The sequence below is a fragment of the Rattus rattus genome, chromosome 3 (assembly GCF_011064425.1).
Source record: "Rattus rattus isolate New Zealand chromosome 3, Rrattus_CSIRO_v1, whole genome shotgun sequence".
Classification (NCBI taxonomy): domain Eukaryota; kingdom Metazoa; phylum Chordata; class Mammalia; order Rodentia; family Muridae; genus Rattus; species Rattus rattus.
In genome coordinates, this window is record NC_046156.1 from 221,203,092 (window position 1) to 221,226,196 (window position 23,105).

Below are 23,105 nucleotides of genomic sequence, written 5' to 3' on the forward strand. Positions count from 1 at the left end.
ACCTAAACAACAGGAAGCAAGGCTCTTTGGTATCGGAACCCAGTTCTCCCACCACAGCAAGGCTCCAATACCCCAAACACATTAGAAAAGCAAGATTTGGATTTAAAATCACATCTTATGATGATGATAGAGGACTTTAAGAAGGACATAAATAATTCCCTTAAAGAAATATAGAAGAGTATAGGAAAAAAGTAGAAGCCCTTAAGGAGGAAACACAAAAATCCCTTAAAGAATTAAAAGAATATACAGACAAACAGGTGAAAGAATTGAACAAAACCATCCAAGATCTAAAAATGGAAATAGAAACAATAAAGAAATCACAAAGGGAGACAACCCTGGGGATAGAAAACCTAGGAAAGAGATCAAGAGTCATAGATGCAAGCATCACTAACAGAATATAAGAGATGGAAGGGAGAATGTCAGCTGCAGAAGATATCATAGAAAACATTGCCACAACAGTCAAAGAAAATGCAAAATGCAGAAAGCTCCTAACCCAAAACAGCTAGGAAATCCAGGACACAATGAGAAGACCGAACTTAAGGATAATAGGTATAGAAGAGAGCAAAGATGCCCAACTTAAAGGGCCAGTAAATATCTTCAACAAAATTATAGAAGACTTCCCAAACCTAAAGAAAGAGATGCCGATGAATATGCAAGAATCCTACAGAACTCCAAATAGATTGTACCAAAAAAGAAATTCCTCCCATCACATAATAATCAAAACACCAAATGCACAAATCAAAGAAAGAATATTAAAATCAGTAAGGGGAAAAGATCAAGTAACATATAAAGGCAGATCTATCAGAATTACAGATGCCTCACCAGAGACTCTAAAAGCCATGTAGATTAATACAAATCAATCCATTCTTATCACCTTGTATAAATCTCAAGTCCAAGTGGATCAAGGACCTCCACATAAAACCAGGTACAATGAAACTAATAGCAGATAAAGTGGGGAAGATCCTTGAACTCATGAGCATATGGGAAATTTTCCTGAACAGAACACCAATGGCTTATGCTCTAAGATCAACAGTAGACAAATGGGACCTCATAAAATTGCAAAGCTCTGTAAGGCAGAGGACACTGTCAACCAACAGATTAGTTGACAATCCTACATCTGATAGAGGACTAATATCCAATATATACAAAGAACTCAAGAAGTTAGACTCGAAAGAATCAAATAACCCTATTAAAAATGGGGTACCAAGTTAAATAAAGAATTACCAAGTGAAGAATATCAAATGGCTGAGAAGCACTTAAAGAAATGTTCAACATCTTTAGTCATCAGGGAAATGCAAATCAAAACAACCCTGAGATTCCACCTCACACTAGTCAGAATGGCTAAGATCAAAAGCTCAGGTGACAGTAGATGCTGGTGAAGATGTGGAGAAAGAGAAACACTTCTCCATTGTTGGTGGGATTTCTACTCTGGAAATCAGTCTGGTGACTCCTCAGAGAATTGGTCATAATACTACCTGAGGACCTAGCTATACCACTTCTGGGCATAAACCCAAATGATGCTCCAACATATAACAAAGACACATGCTCCACTATGTTCATAGCAGCCTTATTTATAATAGCCAGAAGCTGGGAAGAACCCAGATGTCCTTCAACAGAGGAATGGATACAGAATGTGGTACATCTACCAATGATGTACTACTCAGCTATTAAAAACAATAACTACATGAAATTCTCAGGCAAATGGATGGAACTAGAAAATACATCCTGACTGAAATAACCCAGTCACAAAAGTCACACATGTATGCACTTGTTGATAAGTGGATATTAGCCCAAAAGCTTGGAATACCCAAGACACAGTTCACAGACCACATGAAGTTCAAGAAAAACAAAAACCAAAGTGTGGATGCTTCAGTAATTTAGAAGGAGGAAACAAATACTCAAGGGAAGAAATATGTAGACAAAGTATGGATCAGAGACTGAAGGATAAGCCATCTAGATATTCCCCCATCTGGTGATTTATCCCATATACAGACATCAAACCCAGACACTAAGGTGGATGACAAGAAGTGCTTGCTGACAGGAGCCTGATATAGCTGTCTCCTGAGATGCTCTGCCAGAGCCTGACAAATACAGAGGTGGATGCTCACAGTCAAGCATTTGAGTGAGAATGCGGTCCCCAATTAGGGAGTTAGAGAAAGGACTGAAGTAGCTGAAGAAGCTTCCAACCCCATAGGAAGAACAACAATATCAGCCAACCAGATCCCCCCAGTGCTCCCAGGGACTAAACTACCAAATAGTACCAACCAAATAGTACACAGGAGGGACCCATGGCTCCATCTGCATATGTAGCAGAGGATGGTCTTGTCAGACATCAATGGGAGGAGAGACCCTTTGTTCCTGGGAAGGCTCAATGCCCCACTGTAGGTGTATGCCAGGACAGGGAGGCAGGAGTGGTTGGGTGGGTAGGGCAGCACCCTAATAGAAGCAGGGGGAGAGGGGATGGGATAGGGGGTTTCCAGAGGGGAAACCAGGAAAGAGGATAGTATTTGAAATGTAAATAAATAAACTATCCAATAAGAAAAAGAAATCTATGAGGTAGGACACAGGTTCAGAAAGATTAGCCCCTTCTATACTGTCACAATTAAATTGAAAAGGCACAGGGTATTGTGTTAGTGAAATGTCTAAACTATACGTGTGCTCAATGCCCTGAATGTTTCATTTTGGCTTACTGCTGCCACTTCTGAATGAAGAACAAACCTGGCCACCAGTATTTCCTTGACTCTTAGTAAGGGATTTATGGAATGCAAAAACAAATCATGGGCCAAGAGACCTCTCAGCTAAAAGTGAGGGAGTATATTGTTAACTGTTTTCTTCTTTCCTTTCTCAGGCCACACCAACACAGATATAGGAACTGATGCCTTCTTTCTGCTTACAATTAATGCTTTCTATTTCTTTAATAGATCATCCTCATAGGAAATATATTTCCTCTAATTTTGGCTACTCTCCCCATAATTCAAGGTGGATAATGTCTCAGTGTCCGTGGCTAAGGAGTCTTTGGGAAATGAATCAAAGGCTGCATTTTCTTTTTTTCCCAGAACAGTGGGAATGGCACCATGCTTTCAAACCTAATTGTATGGCTACAGGACACAAGTACACAGGTAAGGAGCATGAGAAAGAAAGGCAGATATATTCACTTCAACAGGATTCCTCTTTGTACAGGAAAAGACTCATTTATGTGCATAGGGGAAAGTCTGTGTGGGATGAGTAGAAGGTCTCATAACAAAATAAAAGAGGTGTCTGTGTAAGAAATCATACTTTGTTTCACTACACACTTCTCTCAGATTTATTCTTTCATCAAAAGGTAATTAAAATGATTAGTTTCAAAATGTATTGATGATTCTTGTTACAACTGTGAGTAATTAATTTTGTATATTGCCTAAGGTTTGTTGATTTCATTATCTTACTATTTTCAATTTCTGTAAAACATCCCCATAGGATATATATTTGGTCCAAAATTTATGTGGCTACCAGCAAGCAATATTTTCCAGTTTTGCGGCTCACATGCTTTGGTGGTTTAAATAAGAATGGCCCCTATACCCAATTTAATAAAAATGGAAGAAAAAAATGGCCCCTATAGGTGCATATATTTGCATGCTTAGCCATCATGGAGTGAGCCTTTTTGAGAAAGAATAGGAGGTGTGGCCTTGTTGGAGGAAGTGTGTCACTGGGATGAACTTTGAGGCTTCAGGAGTTTCTCTCTCTTGGCTGATGATCAGGATATAGCTCTCAGCTACTTCTCCAGCACCACAGCTGCTCCTGTCATGACAATAAACTAAGCCCCTGACACTGTAAGCAAGTCCCCAATGAAGTGCTTTCCTTTATAAGACCAAATCAGTGATCATGGTGTCACTTCCCAGCAATAGAACACTGATTAAGACACATGCACTGCATGGTTTTTACATCGTAAACCACCTTGCTTCATTTCTGCCTGATATCAAGAACAGTGTATAGAAATGTATAGAAAAAATAATAAACAGGAGCTTTTTGGATAAATATGAGTCTGTATTTACATTTTCTTGGTCTGTCTGAAATATTTTATCTTAAATTTGTTTTATTAATTTCATTTATTTATATATTTTAAAAGTATAGTATAAATGCTATGTCAATATTTTTAGTTTGGTTACATTAATATGCACAATATATATACATTTTTGAGACAAGGAAAAATTTACATAATTGACTGTCTCATCTTGTAAAGCACCTGTCTTCATTTTCTTTTCACTAATAATGACATAAATCACAAGAAAGTCATGTTTGAGCAGCTGAAAAAAATAAAGATTTAATTATACATAAACAGCAGAGTAAAGAATTGCCAGGCCTGACTTCTTTCATGCTGTTCAGAATCACAACATGAAAGGGATAGGAGATGCGTCAGGGACAGCTCTGACTCTGTACCTAACAAACAACTGTAAATGTGCTGACGCTGTGAACAGGCAGGCCCAGCAAGGAAGGGCCTCATACAAGTTGGCAAGAGCTACATGGCCATGCCTTTGTGTAACTTACCACAGTGGTAAGTTTAAGACTCCTAGCACTCCACAGTACAGAAGGTTTTGGTTAGCATCTTGTGGAACATCATTCCAGAGAAATGGTCCAGTAGAAGTCAGATGACCTGACTTTTTGATCAGCTTGGAGTAGTATGTCTTTGAGAAGTTCTTTTTTGGGGAAATGTCCTCTTTCCTCAGGTCTGAATCACAGCTCCTAGGTTAGTGTTGGGGCAGACCCATCAAGGACCCACAGAAATCCTGATATTTGTACTTTAAACTCTTAACTGGTGTGCTCCCTGAAGGGTGCAGGGAAGATGGTGGTAGTGGTAGGGTTGTTTTTAGAAAACTCACCTCAACCTGAAAAGAGGCATGAGTTCAGTTGACTTGAGTAAAATATCGAGGAAGTACAGGGCTTCAGGTTCACTCAGGTTTTGCCCCCATTTTACCTCATGCCTCCCATAACGCCTGTACACAATAGAAACAGTCATCTTATCTCGACCCAGAAAGAGCTCTTAATTCTCTGGCGACACATTGATTGGCCTTCCAGAATCAACAGCTATGTCTGGAGCTGACGTGTCTTGGCTGAAGTCAGCATTTAAGCTGATTATCTAGGTCACTGCAGCAAGAACAGCTGCAGGCTTTGCTCAGCTAGGCAGCTTCCAGGCTGGGTGGATATACCACTCTGAAGTACTGGTGCTAGGGATGTTGGAAACCTCTAGGGAATTCTCCACTCTCCATTTCTGAGACTTAACATCATTAGCTACTCTCCTATCACCGCAGTCTTAGGTCTGAGAACCTGGAAGAACTTGAGAAGAAACATGACTCAACATTCATCTGTCTGTACAGTCAGATGCAAAGGAAATTTCTAACAAGACAGCAATGAAGAGGCCAAACCCCAACTTCTATACTCTACTCGTGACTGGTCATTGGAATTTTTTGAGTATCGAGTGTAGATTTAGGCAGCTCATATGTATTTTAAAGGCTAAGAAATACTCGCATGCTCCAGATCCATTCAAAAGACTCAGGAGTCTGTCTTAGGGGCTCTGGGCCAGTATCCTCTCTCTGCTCATCTTAAGGAAACCATTAGTGTAAATTTAATGGCTTAGCTCTCCCTGTACTGTACCAAATAGCTCAAACATCATTCTAGTTATTGTCAGTGTCCTAATGAAAATGCTTCTGTTTCCATGTTTTTAGGGAAATAATCTGCTTCACTGGTATTTAATATTAAGAATTTAGATAGAACTAATTAAATTGTTACAGGTTAAAATAAAATGCTTCTATCATTCACCACTTTCAGATCAGAGACTCAACAGGGCACTTAAAGACAATCTTTACACCATGAAATATAGCTTCAAACTGGTTATAGGCCATCTACTTTCCCCACAGCCATGTTTACATAAAGTAATATTCTCTAGGAGGTCACACAGCTTACTACTTTGAAAATTAATTCCAGCTATCACCTCCTTGAAATTCTCCACCATAAAGCTTTGCCTGGAAGCAGCTGGGAAAATCGACTGAGAGTTGTTAACAATGAACATAGTTTCTCCATGTTATGACTAAGAGGTACCTAATGTGGTGAGACTCACTTAGCATACTAGCACCATGGAGACACTGTCCACAGAGCAACCCTTCCCACACTTCACATCTCATGCATCCCTTTGTTGTGCCTTTGACCCTCTGGACTAATGTTCACATTCATGCTTCCATATATACCTTCACTGAGCCTTCAGGTTCTGAAATTGCATGCCTCTTCTGGATCCTTCCACAATCTGCTTTGCACCCTTTGGTTATGCACTTGCTATGTTTGACTGACAGTACCTACATGTTTACCTATTAGCTCCATGAGGCAAGGATGATACCCCTGAATGCCTGGTACCCAAACAAGTGATTGTATATATCAGGTTTCAATAAATATTTGCTGGGTTAATTGAAAGGTTGTTATACTTTACTTACTTCCCAAAAGAAATGTAGACATTTTATATTAAATTGTAAAAGAAGATGGTAGAAAGATAGTCTAGTTACATGACAGGCTAGGCTAACATGGAAACATTCACATAAAACCACTGAGAAGTTCCATTTAAAATTAAAAACCCAGAACTTCATGTAAGGCCAAGTCTATTAAAAAGAAAGATAAATCCCTGTGCCAGGAACAAAGCAGGAATGGCCAGGGTAGCTTGTGAGCTTGTATCTCAGGCACATGGGCACTTACTGTACTACCAGATGAGTTTTAATTCCCAGCAGCATTTGAGGCTTGGATAGACACATGGTGGATGAAAGGATTTGCTGAGCTGCAATGTCAGGGAGACTGAGACTCAAACTGTAACCAGCACAACAGAAGCAGAGGAAGCTGCTCCCTGACTGGGGCTGGCATTTTCTCTTTGTCATAATGCCTAGAGAGCTGTGTGAATGATGCAGCCAAGCCTGGACAGAAAAAGCTTGAAGGCTGGTCTCAGGTTGTCCATATGCCATATGTCCAGGGCACTAGCAAAATTCCTCCAGGAGAGCTCTGTATCAAGTACAGAGGATATTACTAATATGAACTCTGTTGGGGAAGTTCCAGTTAAATACAATCATAAAACATAAGGAAATAGTAGCTCCTAATATTTCAAAGAATAACCATTTGAAAGACCATACACACACATATGTGCAAAATTATTGAAAAAGTTTAAAGAAAGACTTGAAAGGGGGAAAAAAAAACCAAAAACAAAAATGAAAAAGAACAAACAGAATCCTCAGGGAAAGAACTCACAGTTCCTCTCAAAGTCCTTAATGTGGGGCAAAAAGGAGACAGTTCATTTGGTAACATATTTGCCATAGAAACAGGAGGCCTTGGGTTTAAACATGTAAAGCTTGGTGCCACACACTTGTAATCCCAGTGCTGGAAACTGAGAGAGGAGGATCCTGGACTTCCTGCGGGCTTAGTGACAGACTCTGTCTCAAACAATACAGTGGAGAGATAGGGAAGAAGATTCTTGATGTCAACCTTTGGCCACTATACACAGTCACCTTTACACACACACACACACACACACACACACACACACACACACACACACACACACACACACACACATGCATAAAAAGAAATTAATATGTTTTAAATTTAAGATACCCTTTGGACATAGCTAATTACTCAAGATGCTTCAAAGAAAAGAGAAAGAGCCTGGCCCTGTGGTGCACACCTTTAATCTCAGAATTTGGGACGCTAAGGCAGGTGGATCTCTGTGAGCTTGAGGTCATCCTGGTCTACAGAGTGAGTCCCAGGCCAGCCAGAGCTACATAATAAGACCCTGTGTAGAAAGACTCAGGGTTGGGGTGCACAAAACTAAAGTTACATAGAGTAAAGCAAGAGGGCAGGGTGTAGCTCAGTGATGGGGTGCTTGCCAACATGCACATAGTCCATGCATATGCACAGGGAAACATCTATAAACATGTTTACCAAAGCATTGTTTGTTTAAGAAAGGAATTGGAAATTAAATTTTTCATCTTTCCAGGTCAAACTCTAGATTATCTTTCCTTATCCCAGAATACCAGAGAGAAGCTAAAATAAACCCTAGCTACATTTATTAATAATGTTAGATAAAATCCAAATCCGGTGGAGGAGAGAACTGGACTCTCAGAAGTGTGGACATTTCACATCTGCTCACATTCCTGGCCCAAGAAGAAACCGCCTAGTGCCCCCTGGGCACAGGAAGCTAGGAGCAGTCATGGGCAGGACCATTCTGGTTTCTGCCTGTGCCCAGAGCAGAAAGCCAGTTCCCAGGAGCACTGACACACCTGAGAGAAGAGGTAAGAAAGACCATCTCTTCTGCTCCGAGAGACCCACTTACAGAGCCCGGGACACACAAAGGCAGGAGCAGTCTGGGACAGGACCCTCCTGGTTTCTGTCTGAGCCTGGAGCTGAGCCGGTACCACAGCTCTCTGTACACAGATCCCACTGTAAGAAAACAGGTCTACAGGAGTGCTGACATGCAAGCATACAGGAAGGCCAAACCACTGTCATAGACAGCAAGACAAGCTAATACCAGAGACAACCTTATGGTGAGAGACAAGCACAGGAACCTAAGTAACAGAAACCAAGACTACTTGGCATCATCAGAGTCCAGTTCTCCCACCAAAACAAATACTGGATATCCAAACACATCAGAAAAGCCAGATTTGGATTTAAAATCACATCTCATGTTGATGATAGAGGACTTTAAGAAGGACATAAATAACTCCCTAAAGAAATACAGAAGAACACAGGTAGAAGCTCTTAAAGAGGAAATACAAAAATCCTTTAAAGAATTAAAGGAAAACACACTCAAACAGATGAAGGAATAGAACAAAACCATCCAGGGTCTAAAAATGGAAATAGAAACAATAAAGAAATCACAAAAGGAGACAACCCTGGACATAGAAAACCTAGAAGAGAGATCAGGAGTCATAAATGCAAGCATCACCAGCAGAATACAAGAGATGGAAGAGATTTATCTTAGGGGCAGAAGATACCATAGAAAACATCAACACAACCATCAAATATAATGTAAAACACAAAAAGCTCCTAACCGAAACATCCAGGAAATCCAGGACACAATGAGAAGATCAAACCTAAGGATAATAGGTATAGAAGAGAACTAAGAATCCCAACTTAAAGGGCCAGTAAATATCTTCAACAAAATTACAGAAGAAAGAGATGCCCATAAACATAAAAGAAACCTACAGACTCCAAATAGAATGGACCAGAGAAGAAATTCTTCCCATCACATAATAGTCAAAACACCAAATGGACAAAACAAAGAAAGAATATTAAAAGCTGTAAGTGAAAAAGGTCAAGTAACATATCAGAAGGCAGACCTATCAGAATTACACCTGACTTCTCATGAGAGGCTATGAAAGCCAGAAGATCCTGGGCAGATAGATGTCATACAGACACTAAGAGAACACAAATGCCAACCCAAACTACTATATCCAGCAAAACTCTCAACATAGATGGAGAAACCAAAATATTCCATGACAAAACCAAATTTACACAATATCTTTCCACAAATCCAGCCCTACAAAAGATAATAGATGGAAAACTCCAACACAAGGAGGGAAACTAGACCCTAGAAAAAGCAAGAAAGTAATCTTTTTCCAACAAACCCAAAAGAAGATAGTCACACAAACATAATTCCACCTCTAACAGCAAAAATAACAGGAAACAACAATCACTCTTCCTTAATACCACTTAACATCAATGGACTCAATTCCCCAATTTAGACATAGACTAAAAGACTGGATACTTAAACAGGACTCAGCATTTTGCTGCATACAAGAAACACATCTCAGTGACAAAGACAGAAACCACCTCCAAGTAAAAGGCTGGAAAACCATTTTCCAAACAAATAGTCCCAAGAAACAAGCTGGAGTAGTCCTTCTAATATTGAATAAAATCGACTTCCAACCAAAAGTTATCAAAAAAGATAAGGAAGAACACATCAAAGGAAAAATCCACCAAGAGGAACTCTCAGTCCTGAATATCTATGCTCCAAATGCAAAGGCACCTACATTCATAAAAGAAACCTTACTAAGGCTCAAAGCATACATTGCACCTCATAAAATAATAGGGAGAGATTTCAACACCCCACTCTTATCAATACACAGAGCATGGAAACAGAAACAAAACAGAGACATAGAGAAACTAACAGAAGTTATGAACCAAGTGGATTTAACACATATCTATAGAACACTTCATCCTAAAACAAAAGAATATACCTTCTTCTCAGCACTTCATGCTACCTTCTCCAAAATTGACCTACAATGGGTCATGAAAAAGGCCTCAACAGATACAAGAAGATTGAAATAATGCCATGCATCCTATTAGATCACCATGGACTAAGGCTGGTCTTCAATAATAACAAACATGACAGAAACCCTATATACATATGGAAGTTGAACAACGCTCTACTCAATGATAACTTGGTCAAGGAAGAAATAAAGAAATTAAAGACTTTTTAGAATTTAATGAAAATGGAAGTGCAACATATCCAAATTTATAGGACACAATGAAAGCAATGCAAACGCATGCTTTGTAAGAGGCAAACGCATGGCTCTGAGTACCTCCAAAATGAAACTAGAGAGAGCATACATTAGCAGCTTTGCAGCACACCTAGCTTTAGAACAAAAAGAAGCAAATAAACCCAAGAGGAATAGAAGGCAGGAAATAATCAAACTCAGGTTTGAAATCAAACAAGTAACAAAAAGAATATAAAGAATCAACAAAACCAGGAGCTGGTTCTTTGAGAAAATCAACAAGATAGATGAACCCTTAGCCAGACTAAACAGAGGGCACAGAGACAATATCCAAATTAATAAAATCAGAAATGAAAAGGGAGACATGACAATAGAAACTGAGAAAATTAAAAAAAATCAGATCCTACTACAAAAGCCTATACTCAACAAAACTGGAAAATCTGGATGAAATGGACAATTTTCTAGACAGATACTACGTACCAAAATTAAATCAGGATCAGATAAGTCATCGAAACAGTCCCATAACTCCTAAAGAATTAGAAGCAGTTATTAAAAGTTTCCCAACCAAAAAAGACCAAGACGAGATGGATTTAGTGCAGAATTCTATCAGATCTTCATAGAAGACCTCATATCAATACTGTCCAAACTATTTTACAAAAGAGAAACAGAAGGAACACTACCCAATTCCTTCTATGAAGCCATAGTTACACTTATACCTAAACCACACAAAGACCCAACAAAGAAAGGAAACTTCAGACCAGTTTCCCTTATGAATATCGACTCAAAAATATTCAATATATCTCTCTCTCTCCTCTCTCTCTCCTCTCTCTCTCCTCCTCTCTCTCTCTCTCTCTCTCTCTCTCTCTCTCTCTCTCCTCTCTCTCTCTTCCTCTTCTGGCTTGACACGATAAAAAAAAAAATACTCAATAAACTTCTTGCAGACCAAACCTAAGAACACATCAAAACAATCATCCATCATGATCAAGTAGGCTTCATCCCAGAGATGCAGGGATGGTTCAATATAAGAAAATCCATCAAAAAAAGAAAGAAGGAAAGAAAGAAAGAAAGAAAGAAAGAAAGAAAGAAAGAAAGAAAGAAAGAAAGGAAAGAAAATCCATCAACATAATACACTATTTAAACAAACTCAAGGAAAAAAACCACATGATCATCTCATTAGATGCTGAAAAAGCATGTGATAAAATTCAACACCCCTTCATGTTAAAAGTCTTGGAAAGATCAGGAATTCAAGGCCCATACCTAAACATAGTAAAAACCATATACAGTTGGGGTTGGGGATTTAGCTCAGTGGTAGAGCGCTTGCCTAGGAAGCGCAAGGCCCTGCGTTCAGTCCCCAGCTCCGAAAAAAAGAACCAAAAAAAAAAAAAAAAACCATATACAGCAAACCAGTAACTAACATCAAACTAATGAAGACTAAAGTCCCACTAAAATCAGGGACTAGACAAGGCTGCCCACGCTCTCCCTACTTATTCAATATGGTACTTGAAGTCCTAGCCAGAGCAATCAGACAACAAAAGAAGAATGACCACCAAAGTGCAGATGCTTCAGTTCTTCTTAAAGGGGAAATAAAAATATTCATAGGAGGAGATATGGAGAAAAAGTTTGGAGCAGAGGCTGTAGGAATGACCATTCAGAGCCTGCTCCACCTGGCGATACAGCCCATACATATACAGCCACCAAACCTAGACAACATTGATGAAGCCAAAAGTGCATGCTGAGAAGAGCCTGATATAGCTGTCTCCTGAGAACCTCAGCCAGAGCAGGACAAATACAGAGGCGAATGCTATCAGCAAATCATTGAACTGAGTGTGTAGTCCCCATTGGAGGAGTTAGTGAAAGTTCTGAAGGAACTGAAGGGGATTGTAACCCCATAAGAACAATACCAACCAGAGCTCCCAGAGGGTAAACTACTACCCAAAGACAGACCCATGGCTCAGTTTATTTATTTCAAAGTTCTTCTCTCCTGATATAACATTAAATATGTACAATTAACAAAGGATCCTTATTTCCTCTTCCTGTAGTAGGAATCAAAAGTAGGACCCAGTACAAGACATTGCTATGGCTAATGCTTTTAACATGAATACAATGTGTTGTGGATTGGTTCTACTGCTATTTGTGTTCATTTGGCTCCCAAAATTACATGGAAACCTGCTCATCTACCTATAAGATGCTGAGGGTCCCTGCCCCCAGTTGACTTTGATTGGTGAAATAAAGTTGCCAGCAGCCAATGGCTGGGCATTGAGACAGAGAAGCAAAGATGAAATATGGATTTTAGTCAGAAATAATTCAGGAATATCAGAGGGGGTTGTTTTTAAATTAAAGAAGATTTAACATGCTATTTATTCTTTCACAATTCTGTCCACTATCATGGACTTTGACCACAATCCCCCATTTTTCTGTCTTATCCTTTTCATTGATGCCTCTGTCTTCCAACAAATCTTCCTATTTTTCATACCTTTCAGGGGGAAGAGTGGCTCATTATTTTTAATTGGGGCACTTGAATGAGCACAGGTTTGGGGCAATTTACCTGTGCCTGTCCCATTCAAGAAAAACACTCGCCCTTCTCTAGCAACCATTAACTGTCAATAGCCTTCTGAGCTCTTCCCAGGGAGTGATGGAGTGTCAGTGGGCTCAACCCCGCGAACGTAGGCAGCCACTGCTGCAGTGAGCCCATCAACTGGCATGTGTTGTCTAGAAGATGGGCTTTCACTGAATGTCTTCCAGTTTTCTGTCCTGCCCCATGATGTTCCCTGAGTCTTGAAAGGGGGGTTCAGGTGTTTAGGGCTAAGCATTCTATGGTGACTTATTTCCAACACTTGGGTCAGCTATGCATGCTTAGAGAGGTGCCTCAGGTCATGCAGATATAGCCTGCACTTACCTGTATGCTATTCAGGGGTTGCCTTGGCGCATTCACTTCTCTCAGCAGCCTGTGAGATATGTTCCTCAGTTCTAAGAGTCTGCATGCCAGCTGTGGCTGCAGAAGCTTGGCCACCGACTTGGAGGAACTGGATATCCTGTTCAACCCTTGAATTAATGTTCCACGGTTGATCTTGGCTAACGCAAGGGCCATTTTGACCTTAGATGTTTTCTGCACTGAATCTTTTTTCTGAAAAAAAAAAAAAAGAATCTGATATATGATTCTCTGACATATTATTAGAATCTGCATGTAGCAGAAAGTGAGTATTCAACTACATTGTACACAATGCCTTACATTTATCAGTCCAACAATTATACCTCAAAAATTCAATGACTAATTAAAACTATGTGTGAATACATTTATTTTTCCTTACAATAAATATCAAGAATTGAATAAACCAAAAGAAAGAATATTTTCTTTCAGGGTTTGTGTTATTGTTGTTTTTTGAAACAGAGTTTTACTATGTCATCCTGGTTGACCTTAAATTTTCTATGTAGACCAGATTAGCCTCAAATTTATAGAGATTTGCCCATCACTGCCTGCCTTGAGTGCTGGGATTAAAGGCATGTGTTACAACCACTGTGCCTGCATAGATGTGTGGGTGGAGGGGAGGTAATGGTGTTTTTACATTGACATTAGAAGTTGCTGTGAAAATAAACATGATTCTCTCTTACACTTCCTTTGCCTTTCTTCCTCTCTTCCCAGTACTTGGGATTGAACCCAAGGTCTTGTACATGCTAAGCAGATGCTTCACCCCTGAGCTGTATCTTAGCTCATTGTTTACTCTTACTTTGACACAAGATCTCATAAGTTGTGCAGGCTGCATGTGAGCTCATGCCGTAACCCATTCAGGCCTTGTACTTGGCAATCCTCCTGCCTTAGCCTCCTGTTTACTTGGGACTGCAGTCCTATGCTTGCAGGCTCCACAGCAAACAATAATTCTTACCCAAGATATTACTCAATATTGAAACATTCATGCAATTGTACTTATTTTAACTGCTACAAATGTTTTTACAGGCTTACTTTAAATTGTTTTAGTCATAAGCTAAAGCATATATAATATGTAGAAAGGATTTAAAGGAAAGTAAAATGCCTTACATGCAGATCTATTGTGGTTCTAAGAAAATCCTTTATGTCAAAACTTCAGAAATTCTAGGAATTTCTAACAAACCTGTAGTAGCATCATCAAAGCATATAACATGTGTTTCTTCTGAGTTCTACCAAGTAGTTTACCACAGAGAAACTGCAGAGAGTAGCAAGGCTGCACCCAGGTAACAGACAGGCAGTTTCATCATTGATCCAAGCAATTGGGGGTCACGTAGCCATAACTTAGGAAATACTGATTAAGAATTGGGTACAAACCCACCCAATTAGAGAAGATGGATGAAGCAAAGAAGTGCAGGCCGACAGGAGTCGGATGTAGATCTCTCCTGAGAGACACAGCCAGAATATAGCAAATACAGAGGCAAATGCCAGCAGCAAACCACTGAACTGAGAACAGGACCCCCGTTGAAGGAATCAGAGAAAGGACTGGAAGAGCTTGAAGGAGCTCGAGACCCCATATGAACAACAATGCCAAGCAACCAGAGCTTCCAGGGACTAAGCCACTACCCAAAGACTATACATGGACTGACCCTGGACTCTGACCTCAGAGGTAGCAATGAATATCCTAGTAAGAGCACCAGTGGAAGGGGAAGCCCTGGGTCCTGCCAAGACTGAACCCCCAGTGAACGTGATTGTTGGGGGGAGGGCGGCAATGGGGGGAGGATGGGGAGGGGAACACCTATAAAGAAGGGGAGGGGAGGGATTAGGGGATGTTGGCCCGAAACTGGGAAAGGGAATAACACTCAAATGTAAGTAAAAATACTCAAGTTAATAAAAAAAAAAAATACAAAAAAAAAAAAAAAAAAGAATTGGGTACAAAATCTGCAATATTTTGTTAAACCTAAATATACCCAAACAAAATATCTGATAAATTGAATTATTTTGTCTTGTCTGCAGCAAACATCATGTGTCTGCCTAAGAGCTAACATTTTATATATTTACTTTAAAAATAAATATGCATCATGTGATTTCAGTATTTTTCTTACTGTTCAGAATTTCTAACCCATTCCTGAGGGGTGGGTTTTTTTGTCCTGTTTTTGGTGTTTTGATGTCCCATTGGTGGGTCCTGGTCTTAGTCTCCCAGGCAGCAGCTACAGTAGCTAGTGCCATCTAGACAGTGGGTTGATTTTGGAACTGCTAACCTCCCAAGCCATGTAGAGAAAAGCAACCTAAAAGCAGAGTGAAACAGCACAGAGGCACAGTCACATGACACTGTTTTCTTCTGTCGCTGTGGTTAAAGGACAGCCAGGGAAGCCACACAGGCTGTCCTGCTGAAGCTCTGATGTCTGCTGGTCCATTTCTCGTGTGCTATGCTGTACTTGCCCCTCTCTACTCTTCCTTTGTAGGGACTTGACACTAGCTTTGTCTTACTTGTGACTACAATTTACCTACGTTCTCCCTCACTGTACTTATTATTAAGAGTAGTCAGCCACATTGGCAAGACAAACAGGGATGGGACATGTTTCACCTTACAAACTTCATCTCCTTTTCAAGTGATCAGTGTTTGGGGATTCTACCATGTTGGCAGTTGTGAAATGATTATCATCTACAGATTCCTCTTCTAATTGTCTACGTGTCTCTACAGGATCTTTTACTTTCTTCTAGTTTTTCTGAGACACAGTCTCGCTTTCTAAGCAAATCTGGTCTCATATGGCCTCTTTCTCTGCTGGCATACACAATCACACCTCCAGTTCTTCTCTAGACCATGGCATGCAGCCACTCATTGGCCACATCTGTTTCTTTTAAACATATTTATTCTACTCTGATGAAATCAATCCAATCCCTTTCTACATTTTCTTTCTTGTTTTTTGTCTTTATATAAAAACAAGGTTAATTATCATTGATAATTTGGTCATGTCAAATTTCAGTAGGGCTCACATAATTTAGGTTGATCAAAACATGACAATTATATTATTTCATGGCAGTCTGAACTGCAATAATGGCATATTTAGCTGCTGTGGTTTGAATATGTTTAGCCCAGGGAGTGGCACTACTAGGAGGTGTGGCCTTATTGGAGTAGGCATGGCCTTGTTGGAGGAAGTGGATCACTTTGGGGTGGGCTTTGAGTCTCTCCTTCCAGCTATGTGGGAGCCAGTTTTTCTCCTGGCTGCTGTCAGATCAAGATACAGAACTGTGGGCTCCTCCTGCTCTATGCCTTCCTGGAAGCTGCCATGCCCCTGCCTTGATGATAATGGACTGAACCTCTGAACCTGTAAGCCAGCTCCAATTAAATGTTGTCCTTTATAAGTGTTGCCTTGGTCATGGTGTCTCTTCATAGCAATGGAAATTCTAAGACAGAAATCATCATGAATTCCTAGCTATCTCTGGGTCTTAAAGCATGCCTCATGACTATGGTCTTTGTTTCCTTCTAATGCTTAGTTGTTAGAATTTAATGCTGAGCTGCCCTGCACATCTTTTAAATCCTTTCTTTAAGACAAAAGAAAACAAAAACAAACAAAACATTTCCCATATAACTTTAAGGACTTGTTACTTCCAACAACACAATGTTCTTGGCAACTTGTAATTTCCCTCCCACAAACCATAGAATTGGCACTTTCTCAAGAAGACATTCTTCCTGCCTCACAGGAAAATGATGTAGGAAAGCAAACCAAAGCAGAGGGATACGGGTGTGGTTCTCTTCTGTATTACGTGAACAAAAAGATGTCAGGGAGAAGCACCTACCTACAGTCCTCCGAGGTGGGTGGACATGCTTATGATTTTACAGCAGCAAATAAACTTCTTAATCAGTTCTAAAAGGGCTGGGGTGGGTCTTCATTCTCAGCTGCCAGACATTCCCCTCCTTTTTCTATTGCCTATTCTATGTTGTTTGTTAAGCAAATCATGTGTGGGGGTTTAAATATTGATCCCAAATGAGTGATCTTCATGCCTGTTTGCTGGTTTTCTTTAAGACTCTTAGCCTAAGTATTTAAGATCTGGTTACCGGTGCAAGGTGGATGTCCCTTTGGAGCTTGAGCATCATCTGAGCCGTTCACAGAGGCCAGGAAATCAATCACCCACCAAACCCCTGGAAGCTCAGAATTTGCTTAGCAAAGGTAATGTCACTAAGATGGGTTCTGGAACTGTGCTCCAGATTTCTGAACTGACCTTCTTCACTTGAATACTTTCCCACTTCTCAGGCCCTTCCCATATCTTTATTGTCAGTAGTTTTAACACCGAACTATCATTTCTATACCAGAGCAATTACTATCCTCCCTCTATAAAACAAGCCTGCCAGTAAAGCTTATTCAATTCTTCCTTTGAATAGTCCCAGGATTTGGCCCTTTCCTCCCACCCATCCTCTATTCTAGTGTCTCTTCTGTAGGTGAGCGAATAGCCAGCTAAACAGTTCCTTTCTTCCAGTTTTGCTTACTTTCATTATTTCACCTTCATAAAGCTGAGGGACCCAGTTAAAACCCATGACAGTGTCTTCGTTAGGTTTTTACTGCTATAAACAGACACCATGACCAAGGCAAGTCTTATAAATGACAACATTTAATTGGGGCTGGCTTATAGGTTCAGAGGTTTAGTCCATTATCAAGCATGACAGCATCCAGGCAGGTAGGGTGCAGGAGGACCTGAGAGTTTTACATCTTCATCAGTCTGGCTTCCAGACAGCTAGGATGAAGTTCTTAAAGTCCACACCTACAATGCCACACCTACTCCACAAAGGTCACACCTACTCGACAGGGCCACACCTTCTAATAATGCCACTCCCTGGGCTGAGCAAACCATCACAGTCAGAATCACATCTTACTTTGGCACAATTGCTATTCAGCTCTGTGTGAAAGCAAAGTGGGCATATGCCCTGTGGAGATGGCGGCTTTCTCCCATCTGACCCAACCATCTTCCCTCCCTTTCCCTTTTCAATATTTGTGGAACTTAAGAGTGTTTTGTGAAAGTTGAACTTGTTCTTGTCAAATCCAGACAGAAGTGGAGCTAGGAGATGAGGAAGGGTGAATACTGAGGTAAGTGCTTCTGAAAGGACTCCTTAAAGGCTCAGGTGAGGTCGCTGTTCATTCTACACACAGTCTGTACTTTGAACATGTCACACATATGAGTGGGTCTGTGTCACTAAGTTAGCAAAGAAAATGGTGAAAAAAGAACCACAGATTTCAAATTGGGCAAAAACTGTCATTGTGTTCTTCCATAAATGGCCTGAGTTTCATAAATCAATAAATTAAGGTGCTAGAAACAAGACATAGAGTTCTCTTTAGTGAGCTGGCAGCTATGTATCTAAATAGAAATCATGGTCTTGGATCTGGTGACAATGATGCCATCAGAAGGCAGACAAAGATGAAAGGGGATATAAAAAAACTGAATCCTGTCACCCTATCTGGACTATCTTGTCTCGCCTTGGTATGAGAGGATATACCTAGTCCTGTGGTGACTTAATGTGCCAGGGTAATGTTCTCAGAGGAGAAGGGTATCTGAGGGGAGTACTGGGAGGACAGAGGGGCTGCAATCAGGATGTAAAGTGAATAACAAATCAATTAATGAAAAATCTGATTTTTTTTTTGGTTGAACAAGTCTCAATGTCTCTAATCTTAACAACGAAGGAAGCACATTTTGGAAAAGTAACAGGGCACTTATAGCATGTCTAGCTTAGAGGAATCCCCTTGAGGCTTTTTCCAATAATTATTGCCACTTTAAGCATTTATATCCTAGGTCCACTGTGGATGCCTGTCTATCTCTTCTCTTACAACTCCAGAGAATGGCCACGAAAAGTTTACAGTGTTTCAAAGTACTTTATACCCAAGTCCAGGGAAATACTAAGAGGGGGTGTAACCAGACATTAGAGATCTGGAATTACTAGCTTTGGGTTGACCCCTGGAGTTTTCAAGCCTTGGTTTGTGCTGCTCTGTTAGCCAGCATCTCTGTACACTGCCCAACTACTGCTCATTGGGGAACCCACACTTCACCATAATCCTTTTCCCCCAAATGAAGAAGGGTTATTTTCATTGTTAGTCAACATTCAGATCAATAAGCTAAGTAGCTCCAATTTACAACTCAACTGCATGGATTAAACGCAATGTGTTATGTCCCTTGAAACAAAATTCAACGAAAATAATTTTATTATATTCTATCTCTCTGTTCCTCACATAGTCACCTATCCTACTTAATTGATTATTCTTCCAGCTATTCAAGAAATGCCAACTCTTCCTTGACTCCTGCATAGCATGTCATCCCATGCTGTCAACTTTATGATATATTGAATCTACCACCAGTCTTTTTTTTTTTCACATACACAAAGGAAATATTATTAGGAGAAATTTTAAAAGGTACACGAAGACACTATATGTTTTCTTTTACGTATATATGATAGTAGAATGATATGGATGGAATTAGAGTGTACAGAGATCTCAGTGGATACAGCCCTTGCCATACAAGTATGAGGACTAGAGTTCGAACCTCCAAAACCCACATAAAAGCTATTCTACCACCAGTCTTTATATTCCCAATATTCTTGGCAACCATTTATAACAGAATCTTACTAGAAACTTTGCCACTATTAAGAAAAAAATTTCACTGGAAAAATAACATTTCTTTTGTGGGTTTGTATATGTGTGTGACATATATCTGTGTTCATGTATGCATGGAGAGGCCAAAGGAGGGTTTCCTGTGTCTTCCTTGATCCTTCCCTACCTTATATTTTGAGGCAGGTCTGTCACTGGACCGTCCTCTTTCAGCTAGACTGACCAGCCAGTGAGAGCCCAGGATCCACCTGCCTTCATCCGTAATGCTGGGTTCACAGGCAGACACACCTGGATGTATGTGGGCGCCAGAGAGGCCAGCTCTTGCTGGCACAGCAAGTGATCTGAGCCATTGAACTTTCTCTCTAGCCCTAAGAACCATTTTCAGTGTAAAAATTGGATATCATTTTCATCCTCAAGATCATCTTTGTCATATGTTTGTGTTACAATTAAGACAAAGATTAGCTTCTTTTGTTGCATGACATCCAAGATCTTTATATTCTGGGTCCAGGTTAAATTAATAATACTTTAACTTTACTATTAAAACCCCGTCTTTAGTACATTAAACCCACTGACAAGGGACCATTCTTTTTAATTGTCTCTATATCCTTTCCTTCCAGTTCCAAGTGAGAGAGAGGTAATGTGGTAAATATTCAACAGTCGTTTATCTCGAGAAACGGCTAGGACAGCTCCAACACCCTTCCTAATGAGATGCACAGACTTTGTGCTTTCCATATTGTTCAGGATGCTTTTTGTATGTTTTTTAAAACTTCTGGTTTGGACTAAACACTTGATATTGTCACAAGTCTGGCTTTTATAGTGTCATATAAAGTGTATTGTACTTCAAAGGAGATACTTAGAATAATTAGGTTAGAAAAGATACTGCCTTTCCTTTTTTTTTTTTTTTTTATAAGCATCTTCAAAATTCCCTCTGCCTCCAATTTCAAGTTTATCTTTTTCAAATCCTTTTTGGAACAGAGACTTTAAAAATACAGTATATGCATATTTTGTGTAAATTGGTAGATATCGGTACTTTCTTTACACATTAACACATACTTATTTACGCTGTATCTTTTCAGTATTGGTTTATCTCAGTTATTGTATTCAGTTAATTGTATTAGATTTTATCGAAGTATTTCTAACTACTTTGCAATTTACATTAAGTAAATCTTATGTAAACCACATTGTCAGTTTCTGGTTGAAAGACCTCCAGGTTTTTAATCTAATGATCAAATGATCATCTTTAATCATAATTAATCTACCTCACTCACTTCCTGGTCTATCTCTAGGACTAGTCCCACGAAATAAAATTTGACATTGGTTTTTCTGTGGACAAATTAGTTAAAAAAATTTTAACTTTACTTACTGATCTCAGCATTAATGATTTGTATGATACAAATAATAACATATTTTGTCCTTTTTTTTGAAGCTCATCACATTACCTGGTTAGACTGTGATAATCTTAGGATGGTAGGAAGATCATCTTTAAACTCATCTATAAGGTCCATGATTGCCTTCTGGAGCCCCTCAACTAAAAAAAGGAGAAATTAGGAAAAACATCCTGTGACATTTGCAGGCATTTGGAACACTGGCCATTATCCCAGGGAACAGGGAATACAAAGAAACCTGTGGGATTTGTTCCCAATTGTGCCCATGCCCATAGCCCCAGTTACAATAGGATTGGCCATATACACACTTCTTCCAGAGAAGTTCTTCACCACCTGTCCACAGATCCACCCAATAGGTCTGACTTCCATGACGAGCTGCAACTTGGTTCCAAGCGTTTAGTGAATTGCCAGCCTGGGATAGGACGTCCTCCACTCAGACCAGCAAGCACAGAACCTGTTGGCTCACTGGTTCACTGCTGGGGTTCTTTGTGACTACACAATGGAACCTCTGAGAACTTGTTACAAAGCCTTCTGAAATAACTGTATTAGTGGGAGAAAGAATGTGTTTGGAGGCAAGAGGGGAAGAGGGAAGAGTGAGGAACCTGAAAAGTGGATTACAGTAGGAAGATCTATATTACAGATTGAGTTTTGTCCTAAATTCTATAGTGATATTTAAATTAATGGGTCTAGCTCCCTTTGAGGGGAGTGAGAATGTAGTTTAAAAGAAGTACTTCATATACAGTGTTAAGCACACACACACACACACACACGTACACACACACACACTCATTCACATACACACATACTGTGGTTATTCACTCAAGAGGCAAGGAAGGTGGTGACCTCCCTTTGTAAACTCTGTAAACCCTCAAGGCAGGAATATGGCCAATTCGTGGCCTGAGAGCTCCAGTCCCCTTCCCCAGGCCTCCCTTACTGTCAAACTGGCATTCTAGCCTCTGAAACTATCATAAATGTCATCTCCTGTCCTTCAATATGACCCTTCCCAGATTAGTCTAATTTTAGGTGAAAAGTCTGAACAGGAAAAACCACCTGCTCAGGAATCGAAATTCCACCAATCCTCACTCTAAAAACTCTGCTTTAGAAAGCTCTGCCCCTTAAACCCTACGTAAAGGTTGTGTCTCCTCAGTTCCCTGTTGTCCACTCCCAGTGTAAATGTCCAAACTTTACCAAAGGAAGACCCCAGTCTCAGATAATATGTAAAAACAAAGTGTTTTGTTTAAATATCAGCCCGCGCCCAGATGAAGCACATCAAGCCAACACGGTTCCATGTGGAGAGATTTAATGGGAGAATTTAACAAGGGGAAGGGATAAGAGAAAGAAGAGAAAGAGAGAGAGGGCAGAAAATGTCTGCCTTTTATTTGTAATATGATGTAACTGCTCCCAGCTGAAGGTGGGAACTAAGCCAAAGGTGTACTGGGAATTTATGGCAATTGCAATGGCAACAGTGACCAGGTGGTGTAGCTGCTGGAGGTGAAAGCAATTCCTGATACCAACATACCTCTTTTTTTCTTATCACAAAACAAAGGAAAAAGGGAGGGGGAAGCTGATGGTGAAAGGAGGATAGGGGTGCTGTGTCTCTTAGACTACTTCCTGCTGCCTTGTACTCAATGTCAGGGTACAGCTGACTTTCACCATCAGGGCTCACTTGGTAAACGTTCGCATCAGGTTCCTCAATGGACAGTGGCTA

The 23,105-nt window shown here is 40.1% G+C and overlaps 1 protein-coding gene across 1 annotated transcript in view; it reads right to left on the reverse strand.

Moving 5' to 3' along the window:
• Spata9 (spermatogenesis associated 9) overlaps positions 1–21,766 on the reverse strand; it is a 30,751-nt gene extending 8,985 nt beyond the window's left edge. The window contains exons 1-3 of the mRNA XM_032899120.1: positions 21,706–21,766; positions 21,452–21,540; positions 13,396–13,623 (exon numbers count right to left, since the gene is read on the reverse strand). Of these exons, the coding sequence (XP_032755011.1) occupies positions 13,396–13,623; positions 21,452–21,540; positions 21,706–21,766 (378 nt within the window). The remainder of the gene's footprint in view (positions 1–13,395; positions 13,624–21,451; positions 21,541–21,705) is intronic.
• Between the last annotated feature and the right edge of the window lie 1,339 nt (positions 21,767–23,105).